General features: G+C 36.2%; 2 protein-coding genes across 8 annotated transcripts in view; one reads left to right on the top strand and one right to left on the bottom strand.

Moving 5' to 3' along the window:
- The first annotated feature begins 103 nt into the window (after positions 1-103).
- Positions 104-8199, top strand: LOC117227669 (RNA-binding protein Ro60). 4 transcript variants are annotated; one of them, XR_004492121.2, is made up of 9 exons: positions 235-784; positions 1223-1433; positions 1490-1856; positions 1929-2143; positions 2227-2432; positions 2500-2620; positions 2690-3096; positions 3223-4184; positions 5071-8199. XR_004492121.2 is itself a non-coding variant. In XM_033483121.2 (8 exons), exons 2-8 carry the CDS (start codon positions 1239-1241, stop codon positions 3353-3355), a joined length of 1644 nt encoding a protein of 547 aa, XP_033339012.2. In that variant the 5' UTR covers positions 104-211; positions 1223-1238; the 3' UTR covers positions 3356-8199. The 4 variants fall into 4 exon arrangements, 3 of the variants coding, with proteins under 3 accessions (XP_033339012.2, XP_033339011.2, XP_033339010.2); XM_033483121.2 differs by lacking the exon at positions 235-784 and adding an exon at positions 104-211 and having other exon boundaries at positions 3223-8199; XM_033483120.2 differs by having other exon boundaries at positions 1226-1433; positions 3223-8199.
- Positions 8200-10062: 1863 nt separating this feature from the next.
- The window catches only part of SCAR (wiskott-Aldrich syndrome protein family member 3 SCAR), a 68011-nt gene continuing 55008 nt past the window's right edge, over positions 10063-23065 (bottom strand). For 3 of the 4 annotated variants that reach the window (XM_076521720.1, XM_076521747.1, XM_033483117.2), the window contains 8 exons: positions 20051-20374; positions 19772-19925; positions 18850-18976; positions 18518-18550; positions 15741-16036; positions 14717-15027; positions 13930-14352; positions 10063-13519 (listed from right to left, as the gene is read on the bottom strand). In XM_076521720.1, coding sequence (XP_076377835.1) covers positions 13338-13519; positions 13930-14352; positions 14717-15027; positions 15741-16036; positions 18518-18550; positions 18850-18976; positions 19772-19925; positions 20051-20324 — 1800 coding nt within the window. In that variant the 5' untranslated portion in view covers positions 20325-20374 and the 3' untranslated portion in view covers positions 10063-13337. The remainder of the gene's footprint in view (positions 13520-13929; positions 14353-14716; positions 15028-15740; positions 16037-18517; positions 18551-18849; positions 18977-19771; positions 19926-20050; positions 20375-23065) is intronic. The other variant, XM_033483118.2, reaches the window with a different exon arrangement.

The following is a 23065-nucleotide window of genomic DNA, read 5'->3' as shown; positions in this document are numbered from 1 at the left end:
TTTCTAGTAAGCTCAAATTAATCTTTTTAAAATTAGAAGCACATTCAAAACATGAAAACATGGATTTTTTTACTTTCCAATTCTTTATTTTCAACCAGTAGAAAACTTTGTTGCCCTCGGCTCAACATTGATTCGTCGATGGTTCTCTATTCTGTATTGAGAATCGATGATCACTGGTATAAAAACATGTTGGTGTCGGAGTGTTGAGAAAGTGAGGACTACATCTTGAATATTACTGCGCACTTTCTAATTTCATCTTCCTCTATTCAATAATCCAGTATATAATTTAAAGAGAGAAATGAAAACGACATACATATGTACAATGTACTGCATTTTATGTAGGAAATCAAGCTCTCTCAATATGAGATTATGAATATAAAAGATTTCGACAGAAATCTTGTCTTTGGTATATGTATATAGTCCGTGTGTAGAAATAGACGCATGTTTCGCATGATTATTCACATTGATTCATGTTTCCACATTGACTAGACTTCTAAAAAAAATCGTTTATTAAATTATACATACTATATTCCATAAAAAAAAGATTGAAAAAAGTGAGATAGAACATCCATAAAAAGACGTGGGTTTTGGTGAAAAATTGAAATCGCGACATCTATTGTTAAAACAGTCGCACTCATTCTAGGGGTCAATGTGCTTTTACGGCTTTTACTCTAGAACGTACAGGCTGCGCAAATTTTTCCGTTAGTGCGTTTTCGTACTACGTCAAATAAACGTTGTTCTGTATGGTTGTGCTTCAAGTTGTTGCCCTTTCAATTAACAAAAGGTAATAACGAAGCGAATGCTTGTGATGACAGATCAAAGATCGCACCAACTAGCTAGAAACATTGTAAATGTTGATGATTTATAATTACATGGTACACTGAATCGAGTCCTATATTATCGTAATGACAAATTTCACACTTTCATATTACCTTATCAGGTCACTCGCAGATAGTAATACCTGTTACTACGTACCACAAGAGATTTTGTAATACTCAGAAATGTTGGAGTAAACAGTACCTTCTCTATGAAGATTACAAACATTTTTTTTATTTCGATATTTTTTGAAAATATATATTCTTTTCTCATGATTACCGAATTATTTACTTCAACTAACTTAGAAAGCTTTTCAATAAACAATAAGTCTTTGACATTATATTGAAATACAAAACTATTTGGAATTATTATTTACAAGTAATTATGTACATTACTTATTTTGTAGCAGTGTACATTAAGAAATGGCGATAGACTTGGATCCAAATGATCCTGAGATACGGTTATCAAGATTTCTTTATGTTGGAAAGGAATATTTAGATTATCAACCAGGCAATTGGTTTGTTCACAATTATTTTTTGGCCAAAAATGTACCATCTATAGAGGAATTAGCTGAAAATGCAGAAAAGCAATTAGTTCCAGTCGAAATAATAATAAAGGTAATATTTTACCCTCATTAATTAAAGCAATCAATAATAATTGTATTTATTTACAGGCATTTGAAAGTAATCTTGTTCCAAATCCAGAAACATTGGTATTTGCACTTGCCGTGTGCTGTAGACAGATGAAAAGCGAGAGCTTGAGACATCAAGCTTATGCAACTGTGAATAAAATTTGTGCATCGCCACAACATTTTATTTTGTTTATAAAATTTGCTTCCCAAATAAGCAAGCAAAAAGAATTGAATTCATCTGGTAGTTCAAAAAATGGGTGGGGCCAGGGTTTCAGGAAAGCTGTAAATAACTGGTACTTATCGAAAACACCAATAGAATTAGCAAAATGCGTAACAAGGTACAAAGGCAGATATGGTTGGAAGCATAAAGATATTATAAAGTTGTCCCATCCTGTACCTAATACTCCTGGTATTTATTTTATTAAAGTTCAATTGTCAGACAAATGATTATATTTTTATTAAACAGTGTATTGTTAAACAGGAGGAGAGATAGTCCTTAAATACATAGTACGTGGCTTGGATGAAATTGAAATGCAAAAATATGCAGAGGATACTAGATTCACAGAAATAATAGAATACATTAAAAATGTAGAAGATTTTAAACACTGTAGGGATGACGTTCGAGCAGCAGGTCTTTTAGAAATGCATAATCTAACATTGGATCATGTACCTGGGCATTTGCTTAAGTCCAAAGAGGTAAAAGTACATAGAGAATATAAATTTGTTTTTGGATTTCCTAATTCTATTTACTTGATCAGTAAATTTATTATAATTTCTAGATTTGGGATGTGTTAATATCATCAATGAATTTAAATTTGCTATTGGCCAATCTACAAAGAATTCATAATCTTGAATTGCTGAAATCAAACACATTAACAGTTACTAAAATAATAGATCAAATTGTTAATGAAAGCAATATTGCTCGAGATAAGGTTCATCCAGCTTTAGTATTTGTTACGATACGGGATTATGAAAACTCAGGAAAGTAGGTAATAAACAATAAGTAAAAAATAGGCCATTGGTGATAGCTTCTGATACATCATTTTTTGAAGGCCACTGTCATATGAGAAAAGAAAGATCAAGGAGCAGTTTTATAAACCACTACCGGATCCGCCCAGGCCAAATCCTAAGATCGTCGATGCTCTTTATAAAATGTTAGATCTTTCGTTTCATGTGAGTATCAATGGTCAACTCGACGATACGTTATCGAATTCGCTCCTTTGTAATTTATATTTAATGCAGCATGTTCAAGCGACCGGTTTACGTTACATGATAACGATTAATATGAATAAAGTGATGTTAGAAACACATACCTGGCGCAGTGGTAATGTGAACGGTGCAGAAGCAGGATGCATGATCGCACTTGCGCTTCTTCGCTGTGAGAAGAACGTCACCGTCTCGATATTTAAAAACGTTGGAGTTCTTACTGTCAGCATTGATAAAAATGCTCCGTTTGACCAGGCATTTACGCATTTACGGCATATGCCCGTTGGAAATGTAAATTTAGGTAAACCGATTTCATGGGCTGCTCTTCAGAATAATAAGTACGACGTATTCATTAACGTCGTTGACCGGATATTCGAAAAGTCAGACACTTTTGAAGAAGCTCTTCAAGCATACAGAACGAAGATGCAACTTCCAAATGTAAAGTGAGTTTCCCAAACGACTGAGAATTCTCAGATATCCAATTTTTTAGTTTCGAAAAACAAACGATTAGAATATTTTTTGTGAAGAATATTTATGAGTGCAATATTTGACTTGTCATTCATTTCTAGGTTGATCAACTGTGCTGTATGTTCTTCTTCAACTACTTACAAAGAAGAACGGGATAATAATATCTTAACGATCCATGGTTTCGATGCCAGCGTTCCTGTAGTTATACAGGCTTTCGCAAAGTCACTGTTCTAATTGCTGCATGTATAGCAATTTCTTCTTTGGCAAGCAGTACTAGCTAAGTAATCACTATGTTTTTAAAACGACAACAATTTGATTCTTTTCTTGAATCATTTTTACGACATTGTCAATTAAAAATTGTTTTAACATATTTAAATATTTACAATCAGACTCGAAAAGAAAAAAGATAGTTTTCAATTATCTATAAGTGTTGCTAGTCTAACACAGTAATCAAGGCATGCAATAGTTTAGCGAAGCTCTACTTTAAAGGTAGAACTGAAACAAGTCTTGAGTTTTCATTTTTATTGATCCTCCGGTATTAAGACATTATTGTTGAAAACTAATGTGTATGGATATTCAAATCCTAAAGAATGACTTGACTTTTTCTCTTTCTTTTGAGTGCCGAAGAAATTTTTTAATCAAACAAAACTTTCTTCCGTTTATTGTGAAGCGATATTATACATTCAACTTTAGTACAAAATCTTGAACGTAAGAAATTAGGTACGTTCTTTTTCTTGTGTTTTTTTTACTAGTGTTTGACGTATCATGAGAAAGAATGTTCCGGCACTGAATAGAGTTATTTGGTACTAACGTCTATCATTATGATTATATTGTATTAATACTAACACACATTAATATTATTCAATAATATTTACTGCATGTTTTTAGCATTTAGGGTGAGCTGTGTAACCTATAGTGATTTCATTTTTGTGTTCCACGGGGTGGTCCAATTCTGTAAATATTTGTTTTAACAAACGGCACACCGATCATGCGAATTAATAATCGAAAAGTAAATGAATGTGATACATTCTGTGATCGAACAATCATTCGATTAGACAAAAAGGTAAATGTCTTGAATACCTATGGACCACTTGTTATCATTTTGGAACAGGAACACGTTTACAAATTGAACGCTTTCCATTTTATAAAATCAGTTGCGCAGCTAAATAAAAAAATAAATTAGGATAAGACTGCATATTAGATACAAAGCGAAGTATCTAAAGATAATATAAGGTGCCTTTTTAATTAATGGTAAAAAAGATACATTTACTTTAGTACTATTGCCTGCTTATTTCCACTGGTTGACGGTAAAGCTTTCGATGATATTCTGAATAAGATATATATATATAGATTTTAATGCGATTTTAAAAACGATACAACTCCGGGACTGGTGCGCTTCTGGCGATTTGAATAAGAATTAAAAAGCAAAGATAAAAAAAAAACCGGATAGAATGTTGAAAAATTTTCCACTGTGATATGCATTTAGCCCCAAAGAATATAGACTTACATTAGTATAATTTTACTGTTATATTTCATATTTGCCATATCCAAAGTAAATACGACAAATACTAAATACATTACTGATACTAATACTGTGATACAAAGTACATTGTTATTGTTCAAACTAAGTGAAAGGATAAGCGTAAACGAGGCCAGAGGCGCACCACATGTCTGTTTCGTTTGTTGATTAGTACATACCTATATCTTATTAGAGCATCAAATTTCGTTCGTTGAAAAAGAAGAGCGCGACACACACACACACACACACACACACAATTCAGAAGAAATACCTCTTTCTCGAATTCTTTCTTGATCTTTGAATTACCATATTACTGAAAAACTTTTCGGTTTCAAAAGCGAGAAGTCGCTAAAAAGTAACTGCGTGGATGGAACTCTCAGGTCTGAAAAATATTTAAATTAAGTGCTTAATGTTCACGTGTTCTTTGCAGCCTGCTTGGTAATTCATAGCTCGATGGATCATTTTAACAGAAACACGTCCCTACGAATATAAATTTTAATTGTTTCGTAAAGCGTAAAAAAGAAGAAAAAGGTAAAATAACATTTACGTAAACACGGTATCACGTTTCATAGTGTAAGAAACAAACTAAGCGTTATAGGTATATGTATGAGCGTTGTTAGAAACGTATAGTTGGTGGAAGCAGTGCACATGGTGTTCCAGTCAAATTGGGCATAATAAAACACACTCGAATTATAGTTGGAATATTTCAGAAATTACGATTTAATTACTTGAGAAATTCGTTCGGACTCGTTTCTTTCTCCCTTATTCTATATGACTTCCACCATTTATACTAACCGTGAGGGTTGTATTTCTTTAAATGAAATTGACTTCGTAGTCTTTAAATTTTAGTTGCGCGATGCTTTGTCGAGGATTCTATAAACAATAAGTTCCCGAAATTAATAGTATTTTTTTAGAGAAATTTTTCCTGACCGATAAAACGTCGAGAAAATAAATGAAAAATGAAACGAAAAAAAAGAAAATTATTTATACATATAAAGGGTGAGACTATACTAAGTTCAACGAGAACTGGCACAAAATATAAACAGCTGCACGCGAGCGACGCATGTACTCGCCAGTTCCGAATCATAATCTTCGGGCCCTTTTACATGAGATTACTCTGTATGCAAAGGCCCTTGATTATTGATTAAAACTCGTTCATGAGCATCGTCGTCTAACAACTCGCCTGCAACCGCAGTTCTGTTTATATTTTGTGCCAGTTCTCGTTGAACGTAGTTTAGACTGTTTGAAAAGATAATAAAACAGTTTCTTTTCCCGAAGAATATTTTTCAAGTCGCGCATCTAGTTACTACTTCACTTATTATGAGAAATAGGACATCTAGGCTACATATGTATTCGTAGCTTATTTTATTTACCGATATCGTATGTATAGTAGTTTAATACATAGGGTGTTTCATTAATCTTGGCCTTTTCTCTTATGAAAGTAATTTCGTTCGTTTCCGAAGTGAATAGGTTCTTCAGGGTTCTGTTTATTTCGTGTTAATTATATTGCTTTCTGGATCATTGATGAAACACCCTTATACATGCTGTAACTTAACGATCGAAAAGAAACATATAACTGTTTCGTGTATCATTTTATCAAAGCATACCAACTGCCAATTCGAATCGTTCACATTCACATAACAATACCTTTTTTAACTTATCATTTTGAAAATTGTTCATTTTTTCGAAAGATAGATTTTTGGAAACTCTGATTCAGTCAAAAGTCGATCAAAATTTCTGTTCGATCGTGAACCAGGTATGTTACTCGTAAACTGTAAGAATACGTCCGATGTATGTTAGAACAAGAAAAATGAAATAGGAGAGAAAAAAAGAGAAAGGAGATTTGCGAAAACCGCGCGAAGATGCGAAGAACAGCGAAGGCCGTCTGAAACAAATCGTGTACCCCCTCTTCAAGGCTCACTGATTTCAAGTTTCGCTATTCTGTCTAGTTGAAATAGACAAATACAATATGTTAAATGTGTTCATATTAGTTAAAGGAGAAAAGGAAGAAAACGAATATTTACCACTGAAAGGAAATAAGCATAGGAAGAAAGACAATTCCGCGTCGCATAGTAATTTAACAAGGATGGAGTTATCTTGATCGCGTTACCGTTCTATAAAATATGCGAACGAGAACACCGATTTTTTTCATATCGGAACCGATCTTTTAATTTCCAAAACCGATATATTTGTAAGCGCAGATCCTTTAACGATAGATCCGCCTACTTCTAAATTGTTGTTGAAAAGATTTCGATCTTGCATGATGATTTACATAAATAAATCAATTGATTGAATAGCTACCGAGAGAATTGAAATAGGCTGTTTTGAGCAGTCCGAGTTAGGCCTGGCGTTAACTGATCAGCGTTTGTCGAACCAAACAGTAACAGAAGTGCGATTCACCGATTATCGGGATCCCAAAGTTTACACGAGTACAATCGAACCACGTTCCTTAGGATTAATGAAATTCAATATCGAAAGGAGAACCTTGCTGTAATCGCATTATTAGTGCATCACCGTTCAAATGCTCAACGTCTGTTTTCAACGTTCTTTAAATACCGTAAGATAATAAAAAAGTACGGAAAGAATATTTAATTTTAACGTACAAAAAAGATAATGATATACCTCGATGTAATAGGCAATAGGAACGCATAACGGAGCTGCACTAATTATGTCTCTCAGAAAAATGTGAAATTTCTAACTGACAATTAGAACGCCTATACTTTCGGCCTTAGAATTTTACGATGCGACGAAGAAAATACTCTAAACCCGCAAAGTAAACATCAAACTGATAAAAAAGAAATGACGAGATAATATTCTTATTATTTAGACATCTTTGTTTCGATAACGATATCTACGCTGCGGATATGCTTTGTCGTGGACTACTGTATGGAAAAATGGAAAGAAGAAATGTTTCTATGTTCGACGCTCTATAATAGTCAGGTAGTCTGAAAAAGAACGAAAATCCTCTGTTAAATGTTTCACTATGAGGAGCTACAAACACATAAAATCCGCAGTCTAATGATAGTTGTTATGTTCGAAGTCGAAACAGTTATTCAGAACGATACGATGTTCCTCTCGGGACAATAAATCGTTGGGAGAGTAAGATATACCGTTCATCGTTTTGCATGATTGCGTTCGAGTATTAGGATTGATATCAATCAAATTCTCTAATTCTGTTTCAAAGGGCGTTAAACACCAGAAATTTGTTGTTGTCGAAACTGTACACCAATGAAAATTACATGTTACGTGAAAGAAATTTACTGAGAAAAGAATTCCGGCATCAAAACTGACTGTTAACGGGATTGTGACAATTATTTTTGTACCATAAGTGAAAATGTATTTAGTGACTGAACAGAAAGATATCGGAAAGTTATACAAAAAAGTAAAGAAAAAACTGAGTACTTTATATTACTATTATTGCGTCTGTTGATATTATATCTCGATATAATAGATACAATAGACTATCAAATTTATGAACTATTGATTTTGTCTATAAATTTTTAACTGTTTTTGTTACTCGGTCAAACTTTACCACCGAATAAAATTTATTTGAAATCCACTTCCAGGAAGAAAAATCTTTTTTCCCGTTGCGCAAAACATTTATTTAAAAAGAATGCTCGCCTATAGTGTTATCTACCTATTATTCGTTATTCGCTAGATAAAATATAACTATACCGTGTGAAAGGGTTTATTTACATAAGCAAGTTTGAAAATTTTTAAATAATCGCCATTTGTAACAAGAGCTCAATTTTTTATTATCTTTATTTATATAGAGACTATAAACGGACCCTAAGATACATATAGCCCATAGGTCTTGTTACATAAACTTAGATACCACAGATATTATTCCAACTTATTGTCTACACTTAAATTTAGATAACTACATCTTTGTAATTAGAGGTACATACTTTGTATTTTTTATGGCTTTATGTTGTGACAAGAGGTGAAGTAGAACAAAAAGCAATGGAAAAGAAAATGGCGATAAAAATGAAGGGAAAAAGCACAGATGCAGGCCCCAAAGGTAGAAAAGTGAAAAGACCTGGTACCTATCTCATTGAAGTGGGATTGAAACATGAGCAAACAACAGTTAATGAAAGTAAAAACTTTATTAAGATGTATAGAAATATTAATCCATGGGGTAAAGAGATAGAATCTGTTAAAATATATGATCTCAAAATCAATAGCAGAAGTTTGTACTAAATCTATAAATGTAGCAAATGAAATTATAAAGCATTTTGCAAATAGTAGTACTAATCCATTTGTGAATTTATACCACGAAGAGCATTAGAGAGCTTTGGTATAATTATGGAGTGGAGTGGAACCTTAGGAGAACTGAAAAAGGAACTAGCTAATGATCAAGGCCAAATGTAGATTGAATGGATTAAGAAAAGAATGGTTAAAGATGGCGAAGCCAAGTGAATAGATAGCAAAGCCATTCTAGGATGGGGACATGTATGGTTGAAAGTGACTCCGTGTGTAAGAAAGGTAAAGATATGTTTTTCAGTGTCTGAAGTTTGGACATATAAAGAAATACTGCAAGTTGGAAGTCAAGTGGTGTTTCAGGTGTTTGGGAGAATTTCATTGGACATGTGATAAGATAGATTTCTGTATTAATGTCCCATCTTTCGCTGTGGTTAAATACTTTTCGACTTTCTCCTGTTTTTTAATTGTATCAAGTCTTTCTATTTTTCCAACTTTGGAACCTGCATCTATGCTTCCTTTTCTCTTCATCTCTATCGCCATTTTTCTTCCGTCGCTTTTTTCTATCTCAATTCTTAATTGTCTCTTTCTTGCAAATGATTAAATTTTGACACGGTGTCAAAATCGACTATCATTTCTTTATCCTTAGCATTTTTTTAAAGACATATTTATTGTGCTTTGGCTATCCAAGCCAACACAGCGTGAAACCCAAATTAACCCTACTCCTCCTTCCTCTCTGGACACTTCGCCTCATCTTCTAATCATTTCTCCATCTAACTCTCTATCACCCTATACACATCCCTTTTTATCGTTTTATATGTTCTCACTTTTTCCTCTTTTTTTCGCTTAATACTTCAGTTTTTAATAAACTTGATCCGTGAAACTCGTCTGTCATGAAGCCCTCAAGTTCTCAAGTTCTAAAGTGTCCTCAAAAAGCTCTCTGTGAGGCTTCGTTCAATCTCCATACAGCACTAATTGGGTTAGTGACAAAACGCTCAAACTGTTAGCCAAATTACCGACTGTCAGTAATTTGGCTAATGGTTTGAGGGTTTTGTCACTGCACCCTGTCACAAATGGCGCTATTATTTAATTTCCAAGGAGCTTACAGGTTCATGGAGATAAATTTATATTCGATCAATGAAATATCAAAGAGCAGTGAAAGCAATTTGAGTATTATAAAATTTATAACAGCTAATAATACAAACACTGCAGTCACCACCAGTGATTTATGAAAGTTTTTGATTTATTTGGCTCTGTACAGATTTGCTACAAATTTTATTATTGTTAATAATACCGTCGTACATTTGTAATCAGTAGGGCTATTACGCTTGCGTCTTTGTCCTTTATATTGTATTACCGTACACGAATCAAAATATCTGAGAATGCAAGCTAGAATTAGAGTTCGGTATACGCGAGCTAGAATGTTCCTCTTATTATCGTTGCAGGGAAAAATGAATTTATTTACCTGTTATCGGTATCGGGCAGAAGGAGACTTAAGTTTACTTTTGCACCAGAGTAAATTTAAAGACCTGCTGAGCGAGTACGTGGTTCGTAGTAGAAATCGGAAACGTCTGTTACGTTTCGTTTCCGGTGGCGGCGGCGGCGGTGACGAGAAAATGCTTGAATTCGATCGAGTTTGGGAATAACCGTTCTTGGCTAGGTACAACAGCTTCACAATAATTTAGCGCATGATAGTTCGCTGCGGATAAGCACGCGGGTCGGAGAGTAATATACATTCATACAAACTCGCATGATATTCAAGCTTTTACAATCGGAAACGCTACCAGCGTTTCGTCACGATTACAAAAATCCTTGGATAAATACTGTGTCGTAGTTGGCGAAAGTTAGCTAAAGATGTAATTCCTACCGCTCGAATCCTTATAACTTAACGAATTCATACTTCGAATTATATTATTTATATATATATATGCATATGTATAAACATAGTACAGACGAGACTGATCAATTATTCATATTACATATTACAGTATTATTAATAGTATTCTGACTGTTATTTAAAAAACATTGTACATGTACACGTGTCGTTGCCGATAAATCGTACGCTAGTACGCGGATATGACTCCGCTATTCCTTCTTCGTCTTCGTATATCTCATTTTATACAAGATAAAACTCCGGTACGAGCACCGGTGAAAATGAATTATTAAATATAAATTACCATTCGCGCGGTTCGAATCAATCGAACATCTCGTATTTAAAAGAAATATGCTAATCCGACCAGCCAACTAGAGTGCAGTTGGATTAACACTAAGTTTGACGCACTAACGTTCGGAAACGAGGAGGGAGAAATAGATTTCCTTAACATTCCTTGCCATTCGAACACATAAGATTATACAATAATCTTAACAATCAATACATATTCATACAAAGTGTTTGAGAAACTTCTGCAAAAATTTTCTATAAGTATCATTTCGTAAATGCCTTAAGTCTTAAAAAAAGATTCACGCAAATCTTTGGGTCGAAATGATTCGTAAACTACAGCAGCTATTTACTTATGAATAGACTGTGGAAGATTATGTTAATATATGTATATTCGTACATGGAAGAAAGTAATTAACACTACGAGATTTAATTTCACAGATAATTTCAGTGAATCAAATACGGAGTGAGGCAATATGAAAAATTTGTATGCGCTATAAATAACGAATTTTTTTCGCATCGACGTTTGAACAGAACGACTCGAAGTTCAGGGAGGTTCCTTTTTCGGACAAGGGCGGGGGTGACGAGAAATGATAATTTCCCTTGTCAAAAGGAATTTAAGTTCGTTTAAGTTGTACAGAGTAGGTTGTAAGAAAATATAAATTATACCATCAAAAAAAGATTGTGAGTACTTATTCGAGGCTACTCGGACACACGAATTTTGTGCTGGTACTAATCCCCCGCCGAGTTGCCACCACAAATACATAAAATTCACTGACTTACTAACAGGTCGGTTTGTCTTTGTTTTTATAATAATACACATTGGCAAAATTGGTGAAGAAGTTTCTCAAAATCTCTGTTAATGTAAGTGTATGTACACATAGGTCGGGTTGTACATTGAGCTGACTCTTTGTACACAAAACTTAGTGAAAGTATATGCATAACAATTTCATATGTGCTAATTAATTTATTTTCTTCAATTGGGATTATTGTTTATGTATTGATGCATATATCAGAATTCATCGTTACTGAAAATGCGATTTGTCTTTGTCAGCCCTATGAAGTTGAGTTTTCTATCCTATCAAGGTGACAAGAACCACATAATGATAAAAACTAACTATTGTCTTAGGTTCACAACAATGAGACTTACATGTAACACGTTCTAAAAATGAAAGGAACAGTTTCAACGGATTAAATGTCAAAAATTATTTCTGTGCTTTCGACTCTTTCCACATCATGTACATACACGAACATTCATATATAGAAAGTATATGTATGTATATATACCTTATCAATATTCACCGTACCTCACCAACATCGATGCAAAATAAATCACAATCATATTCTTCCTGTTTAAAATTGGCAACTGTGATCCTCACCGTAACAGTAGTTATAAGTTGTTATCGTTGAGTTTCCTCCACTAAACGCTAAAAAATATGAGTCCCCTCACTCGTTCGGTAATTACATAGTTTTTACTTATAGTAAACGGAGTATTTTGGTTTACGACACTTCGCTGTTAAGAACCTTGGTTCTTCGCGCATTGTCTGTGACAATGGAAGATCACTTGGAAACATAGAAAAGACCGGATACCTGTCGTTACACTCGTTGTATCTATGTACCTAGCCGAGCAAGCATATGAAAACGTTTTAAGGTACAAGTATTTTACGAATCTTATACACAAAAAAAATGAACAGGATATTAGCTCTGCTATTTGACTTAGTTCCGCGTACGCATCTTTCACGTACGGGGTATATAAATATATACAGAGCATTTTTAATGAAACGGTGCATACAAAATGTTGTTTCCATAAATTCTGAATTGTATAACATAAAAATAATAACATAAAGCTGTTCAATGATTCATTACTATTCATGACGATAAAGAGGATAGATAAGTCATCGATAAATTTTTTGAAACCCACGCGGTGGCGGGCCCCGCCCCACTGAGTCGTTTTGTACGTGCACCCATTCTGTCGCTAAAGAGTTCACAAAATAAAGATCGATGTTTTAACAAAAACAATCACTGTGATTTTCTCGCGCAAACGAATCCCTTCAATACTTTGAATGGTACTACATACGTGTCTAAGAACTTACTGTCGTTTCTTCTGCACTATTGAAACTTAACGGAAACCGTTGAGTAAGCGGATTCGCTGGTTCTGGTGCTACTTTCACATCCGACGAGTCCTCTTCTGTTCACTTGCACCCAAACTTCTAACGAGCAAGAGACGTGGAAGTTTCGTTGATGAAAATGAATGTACGAAAGAATGGGTAAAAAGGACAGGAAAAACTCGTCAGCTGTTTGTTTTAGCTGGCTGTGGTGGTGGATGCCAGCGTAGTTGGTCACGCGAGATTCGTTTCTTGTTCGCCCCATCCTTCGCTGTCGCACTCGCTTTCTGAAGCTGAATCGCTGTCGCTGAACTCTACAGCAACGCGTCTTGCCAATATAGACGCGACGTCGTTCAACGCGTTCACGCGCTCCACTTCTTTCTGTTCGATTTTCTCCACCTTGCGCAATTTAATGCCTAAAATATAACAAATACATTTTTAATTACAGATTTCACCGAAGACGTATATATTTTACAGTCCCTAGGTTATGCTTTTCAATTTCGTAGATTTCGTATTTTATAGACACTTTGAATGATCTGAAAGAAACCCAACTATATAACAAAATTTAATAATAAAACGTAAAAAGACAGAACCTGTCGTTAATAATCTTGCAGTCGATGCGACATTAAACTTAAAAGAAGAAAATATTAACAACAGCGCGATGGTGATATAATACACTATTAAAACCACATTGAAAAATAATTTTAAATCTCTAGTCTACACTTAAATAATTTGTACTGCAACCATAAAGTTGTGACCGCAGCGCATCTGTTCATGAAGCGGAAGGCACTGTGAATTCTAATTAATCGAGTTAGGATATAATTACCGTCTCTAATTGCTTTAAGTAGATCGTTTCGTGGATCGACAAGGGGGATGTTCGGATTAACGGGCTTCCTCAATTGCCCGTCCATATTCTTCAGGGGTTTCAACTTCGGCCGATTGGTCGCTATCATTTTAGCAATATCGCCGTTGGTTAGGGGCACCTGTGGCGGCGGTCCATTAGCAACAGGCGGTGGCGGCGGTGGCGGAGGCGGGGGTGGGATATTACAGGGCGGAGAAATAGGTCTGGTTGGTGGTGCGGGATCCGGAGTCGGAGGCGGAGGCGGCAAATCTTGCGGCGCTGCTGGATCGGTTTCATCCGTTCCGATTTGTGTTAAATGATTTGGCGGAGTGGGCGTGGAGTGGTGACTGGGTAATGGACTGTTCGAGCGACTTCCATTCCTGTTCAATAGATGCGACGGTATAGAGCCTGAAACATGCGTAAATGATAGGTAGGTCAATGTCTCGTACCATAATTCAGTGGTGCTAAGAAATACCTTAAAACATTATCTAGACGATCATGCCTTCGAAAAAGATATGATGCATTAGATGAATGCAAAGGACGATTCAAAGCAGAGCCATACACAAAGGACTATTTCTTCAGGTTCAATTTTTCAAGCCTGTTTCAGGAAGATCAGGACAAAAGAAATATTTGATTTGACTATCCACATATAGTTCAGTTTTCTTCAAGATATATATTTCTTGAACTAAAAAGCTTGATTTTGTTTAAACAAAACAAAATCACATAACCTCTACTGAAGAATGATTAGTAGTTAGTTGGAGACTATCGTTACCATTCATAGGCGGTGGAGACATCGTTTCACCAGGTGGTGGAGGTGGTGGAGGCAGAGTATCCCTACTGGTACTCATCGACCTTCCCCGTGTTGGCGTATTATTAGCAGAGGCTACAGTAGGGGTTGAATTGCTAGAAGTATTGCTTGGTGGCGCTGGCGGTGGCTGCGAAGGTCGCGATCTGCCACTTCTACTTGGTGTGCTTTGACTACTAGGGCTCTGATACGTCTCACTGCCAGCCTGTCCTTGTCCAGAACCATAGTGTGAACCGTATAGGTTGTCTTCGTAACCTTGTGCGACGTAATTTGCAGCCCTGTAATTAAACAAACGCCAATGAGCCTTCCTCTCAGTTTTCTATAAATAAAGCATCTCCATCGTTATAATAAACACGAACACACCGCCGATCGATCTTCCGGGTCGCTAACATGCTTTGTATCTTGTTGCAAACACTTATTTATATTAAAGCTTTAAACTTATTTATATATCCTGGTTGTCCACGTGAGGGTTCATAAAATATGACTATTAAGTAAAGGGATCTTCCAGCTGAGTGGCGTCCAAGATATCGGCTTTTTCATCAATAAATACAGATCTCCTTGCTTATATCTTGTCTTCTTTTTTTTTGTTTAAAATGAATACAAGTTACTGGACTACTATTACTATCATTGCTTCCTGACTTACTCTAAATTTACCTTCATATGATTACATGATTAACACACTTTTCACTTTTTCTGAGAAAGTAGTATGTCTTGTATATCCAGTTAGTACTTGCAAACGATGCATATAATCTTGTCTTAATTTATAATCTCGTGTTGCCAATGTTTCATTCTCGTAGGAAGAATTTTTCTATAATATTTTAACTTACCAGTCTTTCATTCTCAAAGAAAGAATTTAGGAATATAGTCATTCATTTTTCTACCTAACATTGATTTCGACCGGAGGATAAATTTTGCGGGCGAGTTGGAAAATGAAGATTGCATCCGGACTAATTCGGTTGCATTTTTAAATAACGATGCGTATTTTACAAACCTATAGTGATCGGAGGATGGAGGACTGTAAAGATGCTGCTCCTCTGGAGGGTAGCTTCGTCTAAGCTCGATGCTGTTGGGCCTCGGCGGCCGCTGTTCGGTCATCACCATTCCCAGCAACGATTCGTCAGGGATGTTGTGGGGTGCCCTGTACTGGACAGCCTGCGTTGGCATAATATACTCCCCATGTCCGAGGGCCAACTGTTTCTGCCTTTCTCTCGTATTATGCGGTTGCCTTATGCGCTTCTTATGCCTGCCGCCGCCTCCACCGCCACCCTCGTTCCGAGGCCTATGCGGCTGTGACGCAAAAAGATCCTTTGTTAAACGGTCGCCTCGATCGATTGTTGCGGCAAAAAGTGCAAGACAAGCTCAATTTCGTCAGTCAAGCATGACTCGATGGCTGATCCATTATATTTTGATTATATGTAAGAACGCGTGTCATTCTGGTTTCTCTAATACCATGGAGTATGGCGTCGCATAGTCGTTGCTAACGAAGACTTTGGGTCTAATAGTCTGGAAGATTCTTGAATATGTGCATATTTTTTTGTTTGTAACTCAAAGATCCGCTTTGATCTTTCTAAAGATAATGACACTTCTACCTTTCTTTAAAGCAAGGGATGTTTTAACGAATTAAAGAAATAGTTTTTATTTTCTCTATTGGACTTTTGAGTTTAGAGAAGATGTATTAGAATGTATTAGAAACCATATGGCTACGACTCGGTGAAACGGGACTAACTTGTACTGTTTACTTCTTGCAAGCATTTAATGCAAACTGATAGTTACGAGATAACAGTATCCACGGTAAACTGATAATGCTACTATCGTTAATAGTAATGTCATGTACTCTGATCGTTTCCGTAATGCACAAGAATTGCATAGTAGAGTAAATGGATTTTCAAAATTGTCATAAGTTTCTTTTATGCGATTCGAATTTCTGAAGCAATGAAATCGGTTTTAATTGAACACTGTGTTATAATATATGAAATGGGTAGGAAATCTTAATTTGTCCAAAATACCGGACATACTTAGTAGAAATTATATAACAAAAATTAAATTAGAGAATTTACAATGATCTCTACATAGATAAAGCGGTTTCTTAGTCATACTTCAGCAACGACAAGAAAAATATTCTCGCATCAATTTTGGGGAATCGGTTGTTTCGAAATTCTGTCGAGTACAGGACCAACCACCGAACATGAATGTTTGTAGGAAATAAAAACAGCTCTTCGAAATATCGTACAAAGAACAACGGTAACGTAACAAACTCTCAAACCAGTCGGACAATGGCAAAACAATTGCGAGGACGTTCTGTTCTATAAGTTTTATTTCCTACGTAATGAAGTACAACGAATCGGAAACGAAATAATAATCCTGAAATGACTCAAGATCATGGTGTTTCGTATCGATTTGCAGAAGATGACTCGTGAGAATGATGATGAGAAACTTCTATTGAGTACATCCAAGAGTTGCATGAATGGCGCAGAACGGCATTACAAGTGATCTCGATAAGGTGATGTATGATAAGAAGTTCAAACTAGACGAGTTCGAAAACAACTCGTTGGTAAGAAGGAGCCGAATCAAGGGTGTAACCGTGTAGATTGAACATTATATCAAGTTTCAGTGGACAAATTTGTCACGGTATTGTAAATCTAAGTGAAATGTATGTCCTTTTACAAATAGCATCGCCGACAATATTTTCATCGACAATAGAGCGTAGAAAGAAGAAGGCAAGAATGCACAGAGCAATCGACACGATTCTAAGAAATCTCTAATTGATGTAGTGAGCATTGTTAGCATAATGTAGATGCACTGAACAATTTTAGAACAAATGCAACATTTAAAAAAAGCAACGCTGTACTTGTTGGTACAACCGAAAATGATATTTCAATAGTCGTTCATAATTTAAGATCAAAGAAAAAAATGCTAAAAATTAATATTATACATAAGAATTAAGTCACACATATTGCAGTATAAAATCGTTCTCAATTTTTTATTAATGTGTACTGTATCTCTATCTTATGGACAGAATATTTATTTTTTACTGGTATTTTAGTAAAATAATATGAGTTCGATAAGATACTAGTGACGAGAGATTATAAGGTGAAAATAGATAACTTATCAGAAAATTTGATATTGGAATTGAATAAGATACTATAATATCAAATAATCTGATAAATCTATTCGGCTATTTCTTCGTTGTGATCTCGTCACTGCTCTCGCTACATTTTGAGGTGAACTGTCTCCTAGACACTGAGATAACGAATTATAGATTGAAGAAAATAGAAGCAAGCAGTCAGTCAGCCAATAATACACATGGACCCGATATCACTGTCTCGTATAGTTGTCTTTTTGGTCTTAAGAGAAAGTACAAAGGGAATGCAAATAAATTTTTATCTATAAAATTATGTGTCGATGAATACATTGTCAGCGGAATTTTCGTGGTCGATGCGACAGAACAACGTTCGGTCTACACTTTACACAACGCAACTCACGGCCAAGAACCGAGCATTGGAAGAATGCGATGTCGTTGTCTAATCCTAGCGAGTAACTACAAAAATTGTCAAGCGAGCATCTATCTATAGCGCAATCTCTCTATCTCAGCGCAAAAAGGTTTCGGTTAATGAAAAACCACAAAGAAGTGAGCTTTGATTATGTATGAGTGAGTGGCTGGCGATCGATATGTATAAATATATATAAATATATATATATAAAGTTCATTAAAAAACTGGGTGGTAAAGGGTAAGAAAAAAACTACAAAGATCCAAACCATCGACTTGCCTCTCTGAACGGTTCGGCATATTCAGACTCGGTCTATAATCAGTGGGACAGTTTCAGTTGTTAGAATCGTAGCATAAGCTTAGTAGTACTTCAGAAAAAGAATTAAAAAAAGAGTAATATTCATTTGCATCGTGGTAACTGTGCACCTCGAGAAACGTAACATAGTAAAACATGTGTATTCAAAGTAAAAAAAAAAAAGTACCTCACAAAAATATGTTAAACACCATCAACAAAAGGAAAAAAATATGAAAATAGATCTTTTCGGATAACATGTCTAGAAGAGAAGAATCGAGGTGCACGCGCAGAAACCAGAAAGATATGGTGCCCCGTACCTTCTTCCCCCGATCGTGCAGCTTCTTTTCGGTGTCCGAAAAGATATCCTTGAGCATTTCCCGACTCCACAGGTCGAAGAAGTAGTTAGGATCCGTGTAGAACTTCAGACCGTCCTTGCCGTCCTCCCTGAAAGCCGTGTTTCATTAGCCCAATCTTATTATTATACATAATCAATTTTACTGTATATTAAGAGATGATCTTATTCTTTTCAATGTTTAAAAAAGGATCATTTTCACTCCAGTAGTAACACGATTGAGTTTACGGAAAATAATTCTCGACCAGCAAAGTCTAAATTCGTTACAGTTTAAATTAATGCAACTCTTCGGAGTCCAGAGTACGAGTTGACAAGACAATTGTAACGTTACGAACAGGCTGTGTTTATTCAAGAAAAATAAAATCTTTGTTAATCGAAACGAATAGGGGACAGATAGAAACATTTATCTACTTGTAATCCATAAGGAAATTCAATAAATATTTATTATTTAGAAACATTTATCGTTAATTATATTCTTAAATTGTTCTTAATTTCCTACTTTCAATTTACCTAGTGATTTTTATTATGAACTAAGTTCATTGTGTACACAAATAGACCGCGGATTTTAAGCATTTATGGTAAAAACGAGTGAGTATAATTTAAAACAGTGAGAAGATTAAAGGAAACTAAGAACGTTGACGTATTAATTTGTACTTATTCGTATTCTTAAGGGAAGAAAAGAGCTGAATCCTACGACTTGCGATTGATGCAGACAATTTTTTCGTTTCGCATAAAGATACGCTGGTTAGAAGCATAGATAAAGTTTCTGCAAACTTTCTAGCATCCAATCCGAGCGTTTCCTTTTCCTAGGCATTGGTAAACTGAGAGTAGTGAACAAAAATGAGACTGATTCGAAGTGATAACATTCGCCGAGGATGCATAAATACCTGTAAACGTTAAGTTTATCGAGAGGTGGCGGCGTGTCGCATTGATGGTAGGTCTCCAGCATCGCCGTGGGCATGGTATCCCTGGAGACAACCTGCTGGTCGAACACCACCGAGCTCTTGAACGCCTTCCTCATGTGTATGTCTTGCAGAGACACTGGAAACGACGATGTTGAATTAATATTAATTCCATGGAATCAGTTTCAATTAGCCAGCTAATAACACTGATCGGAACCCGAGTGATTCCAACCCCTGGCTGTACTCTACACTTATCCAACGCACCTTCCTCGACGTTGCTGTCCAGTTGAGTAACCTTCACGGCCAGCCGGTCTATCCTAGCTTGCAACGAGTTCGCTCTGTCGCTTAATCCGTGAGCCTCCCTCGCAAGCTCGCCAAACATATCTTCGGCGTGCCTCGACAGGCTGGACAGTTGCCTAATTGTATTGGCCAAGGTACCATTGGTTACAGCCTCCAGTTCCGATGGCAGCGGAAAGTTCTCGGGTATGGTGCCACGTGCGACCAGCACCGGCTCCACCAACCGCTTAGGCAGCGGCATCTTCTAGTTTCGATGTTTTCCTGGATTTCGATGGATCACTCTCCGTCGATCTGTAACAATCAATTTAGAGAGTCTATTAGCACAGCCGCTGAAAATTCACAGATTCTTGGGTTTTATTGGATAGAAATAGTTTTCTTGAGTTCTTAACGAATACACATATAATACTCGATTTAAGAATGCGAAGACAAGTTTCTGATTTTTCTATTATTTAATGAACGTTTACTGTAAGTAAAGATATTGATACAAACTAGATCTATATATTGTTTTTCTCTTTTTTTTAACAAAAATAAGAATCAATTTAAAAGCATAAAGAAAGGTTTCTGATTTTTATATTGTTTAATGAACGTTTCTTGTAAATAAAGATATCGATACAAACTGGAACCATACAGGGTGTTGAAATGAGAAATGAGGGGTTCCTGAGGTCATTCGAAGTAACTTTTTCCTTTACAAAAATTTTCTCCGAGGCATCGTTCACGAGTTATTAACAAAAAAGCACTGACCAATGAGAGCTGAGCTCGACTGGCGCGAGGCGGCCGAGCTCACCTCTCATTGGTCACTGTTTTTCGTTAATAACTCGTAAAGGAGGCCGCGAATTGTAGTTTCGCTGAGGAAAAAGTTACTTCAAATAACCTCAGGAATTCCTCATTTCCCGGAAATACCTGAATTTTCAAACATCCTCTATATTGTTTTAATAGTGAGCTCGGATTTTACAAGGATATACGATTTGTACCAAATATTCATAATTATGATTCTTGATGCAAAACTAATTTCTCAGAATGAAATTACGAAGACTACAGTTAAATAGAGAACTTGGAAGTTCTCTTAAGAACTTACGTTGTTTTTAGTAGAATTCGCTAGGAATTGTTTAACTAGCTAAATCAACGTTTTCCTTTTTGAGATTCTTTTGCTGAAGCGACGTTGTTAATTCAGAATAATTACTTTCATAAAAGAATAGCCTAGCTTGAGAATCTCTCGAACGTTTCTGATACATTTAGTATTCAAACGTCTGCCTTTTTTAAGTTTAAAGTGCAAAGAAACAGGTTGAAAGTCGATTAACTCGATTTCTTCTTTTAGCAATTTCAGCATCGAAACATTCTGATACGATCCTTTATGAAAAATGCTAACTTTGAGCACGATAATGCGTACGCTTTTTCGACGGTATCGTTTTCATACGTTCCACGTAATTAAAGTAATTCCACGTAATGAATAAAGTAATTCCCCGTAACGAAGTAAAGATTTTCGTTTCAACGATTGTTTTATCTCGGTAGTCCGAGCAAACATCCTCATTAAGAAAGACTATCCGAACAATTTGTGCCGCTGAGACCAGCGGGCTTCCAATTATCGGAAAATTATCGGCGCACCGTGTATATCGATTGATCGTGACAACCTCGTGACAGAACGTTCGGTACGATCGCACACGTGGGAACGTAATTTGCAACGGAGTAGACAGACGAGTGCAAAGACGACACTGTACGCCCTTTGTGGGAACACGTCGGCTACATCGAGGCTGTTAACGGGATGAATATTCGATCTGCCGATGATCCCTTTAATCCGTCTCTCCGTACAATTCGTCGCTGTCTTCTCGCTCCGCGACGTGCCAGACTTTTTTTTTTACACATTCATTTCGTCGCCCGCGTAACGATCCCGCCGAAATACTCGACGAGACGGCATTCCGACTCGGAGATCCTTTAATCCTAATTGACCTCGCGACGACTATCATTTCACCTCGAGATTACAGTCGATTGGGAGATGTATTGGTTCGAGTATTCATTTGACGATCTCGCGAAACGCGTTGAAATGAAAGCAACGAAATCTAGACGAAGTTAAATCTAGACTTCGCTCTCTGATTAAGAGCATTGTTCGAGTAGAAGAGCTAATCAATTAAACCCCTGCACTCGAAGCCGTTTTAACTGCAGTTTCAAAAACAGCTTTCCCGACCTACAATATTTTCATATTGTATAATCTGGCGCATTTCATGCTAATGGCATTGCGCGTGTGTGATTCAGGCGAGAGTTTCACTTCTAATAATTTTTAAAATACGAACGTCGATACCGTAAAAATGATTTTCGAATGTATTACAATTTTCAGTGCGAAGGGTTAATGTCGCGCCCGTTTTTCACAAGTATCTTTATGTTAATTTCCTCGCAGGAACGCGTACAAGAATATTGCGCGAACAGTTCGTCGTATAAGCGTTGGAAACGATACGTTTATCATATTGGATGAGTAATTATTGTTGCAGGAAGTTGCCGCTGCTCCTGCCAACCGCAATCTGTATTCTATTTTGCCATCAGGATTTCTGTTTCATTCGTTTTGCGACTATTATTCGATCGTGTTATTGTCGGTAGGAAATAAAATGCTTCGCAACTATTCCATAACTCTCGGAACATTTTTAGATCGTCGATGAACGACTGAATTGTTCTCTATAATACCGAATAAGTTTTCGGTATCTCGCTTTGCTATAATAAAACATGATATCTGCAAAAGCTGACCGATATCTATTTCGTAACTCACACCGCACGCGGAATATCCATTAGTAACTTAACGCCGCCGCTGGCATCTAAATGTTCCACAGCCTCCAGAACAAGACTAATTTATTCCGCAAACTCGTGCATTACGTGGTCTGCACGATGCACAAGCTAAAATAAATATGATGCTCACGAGGATAATCACGTAAGCGCGCAGTTGCAACGATGGAACACGTAGATATCATCGGTACCCTGTCAACCGCGAATCTAAAAAAT

This window comes from Megalopta genalis, chromosome 1, assembly GCF_051020955.1.
Source record: "Megalopta genalis isolate 19385.01 chromosome 1, iyMegGena1_principal, whole genome shotgun sequence".
NCBI lineage: Eukaryota > Metazoa > Arthropoda > Insecta > Hymenoptera > Halictidae > Megalopta > Megalopta genalis.
This window is presented reverse-complemented; position numbering and strand designations above follow the sequence as displayed.

Coding starts and splice junctions, on each gene's coding strand:
- LOC117227669 (XM_033483121.2), top strand. CDS start 1,239: ATGGCGATAGACTTGGATCCAAATGATCCTGAGATACGGTTATCAAGA. Junction 1,857..1,928: donor TCCTGTACCTAATACTCCTG/GTATTTATTTTA, acceptor ATTGTTAAACAG/GAGGAGAGATAGTCCTTAAA. Junction 2,621..2,689: donor TGTTAGATCTTTCGTTTCAT/GTGAGTATCAAT, acceptor TATTTAATGCAG/CATGTTCAAGCGACCGGTTT.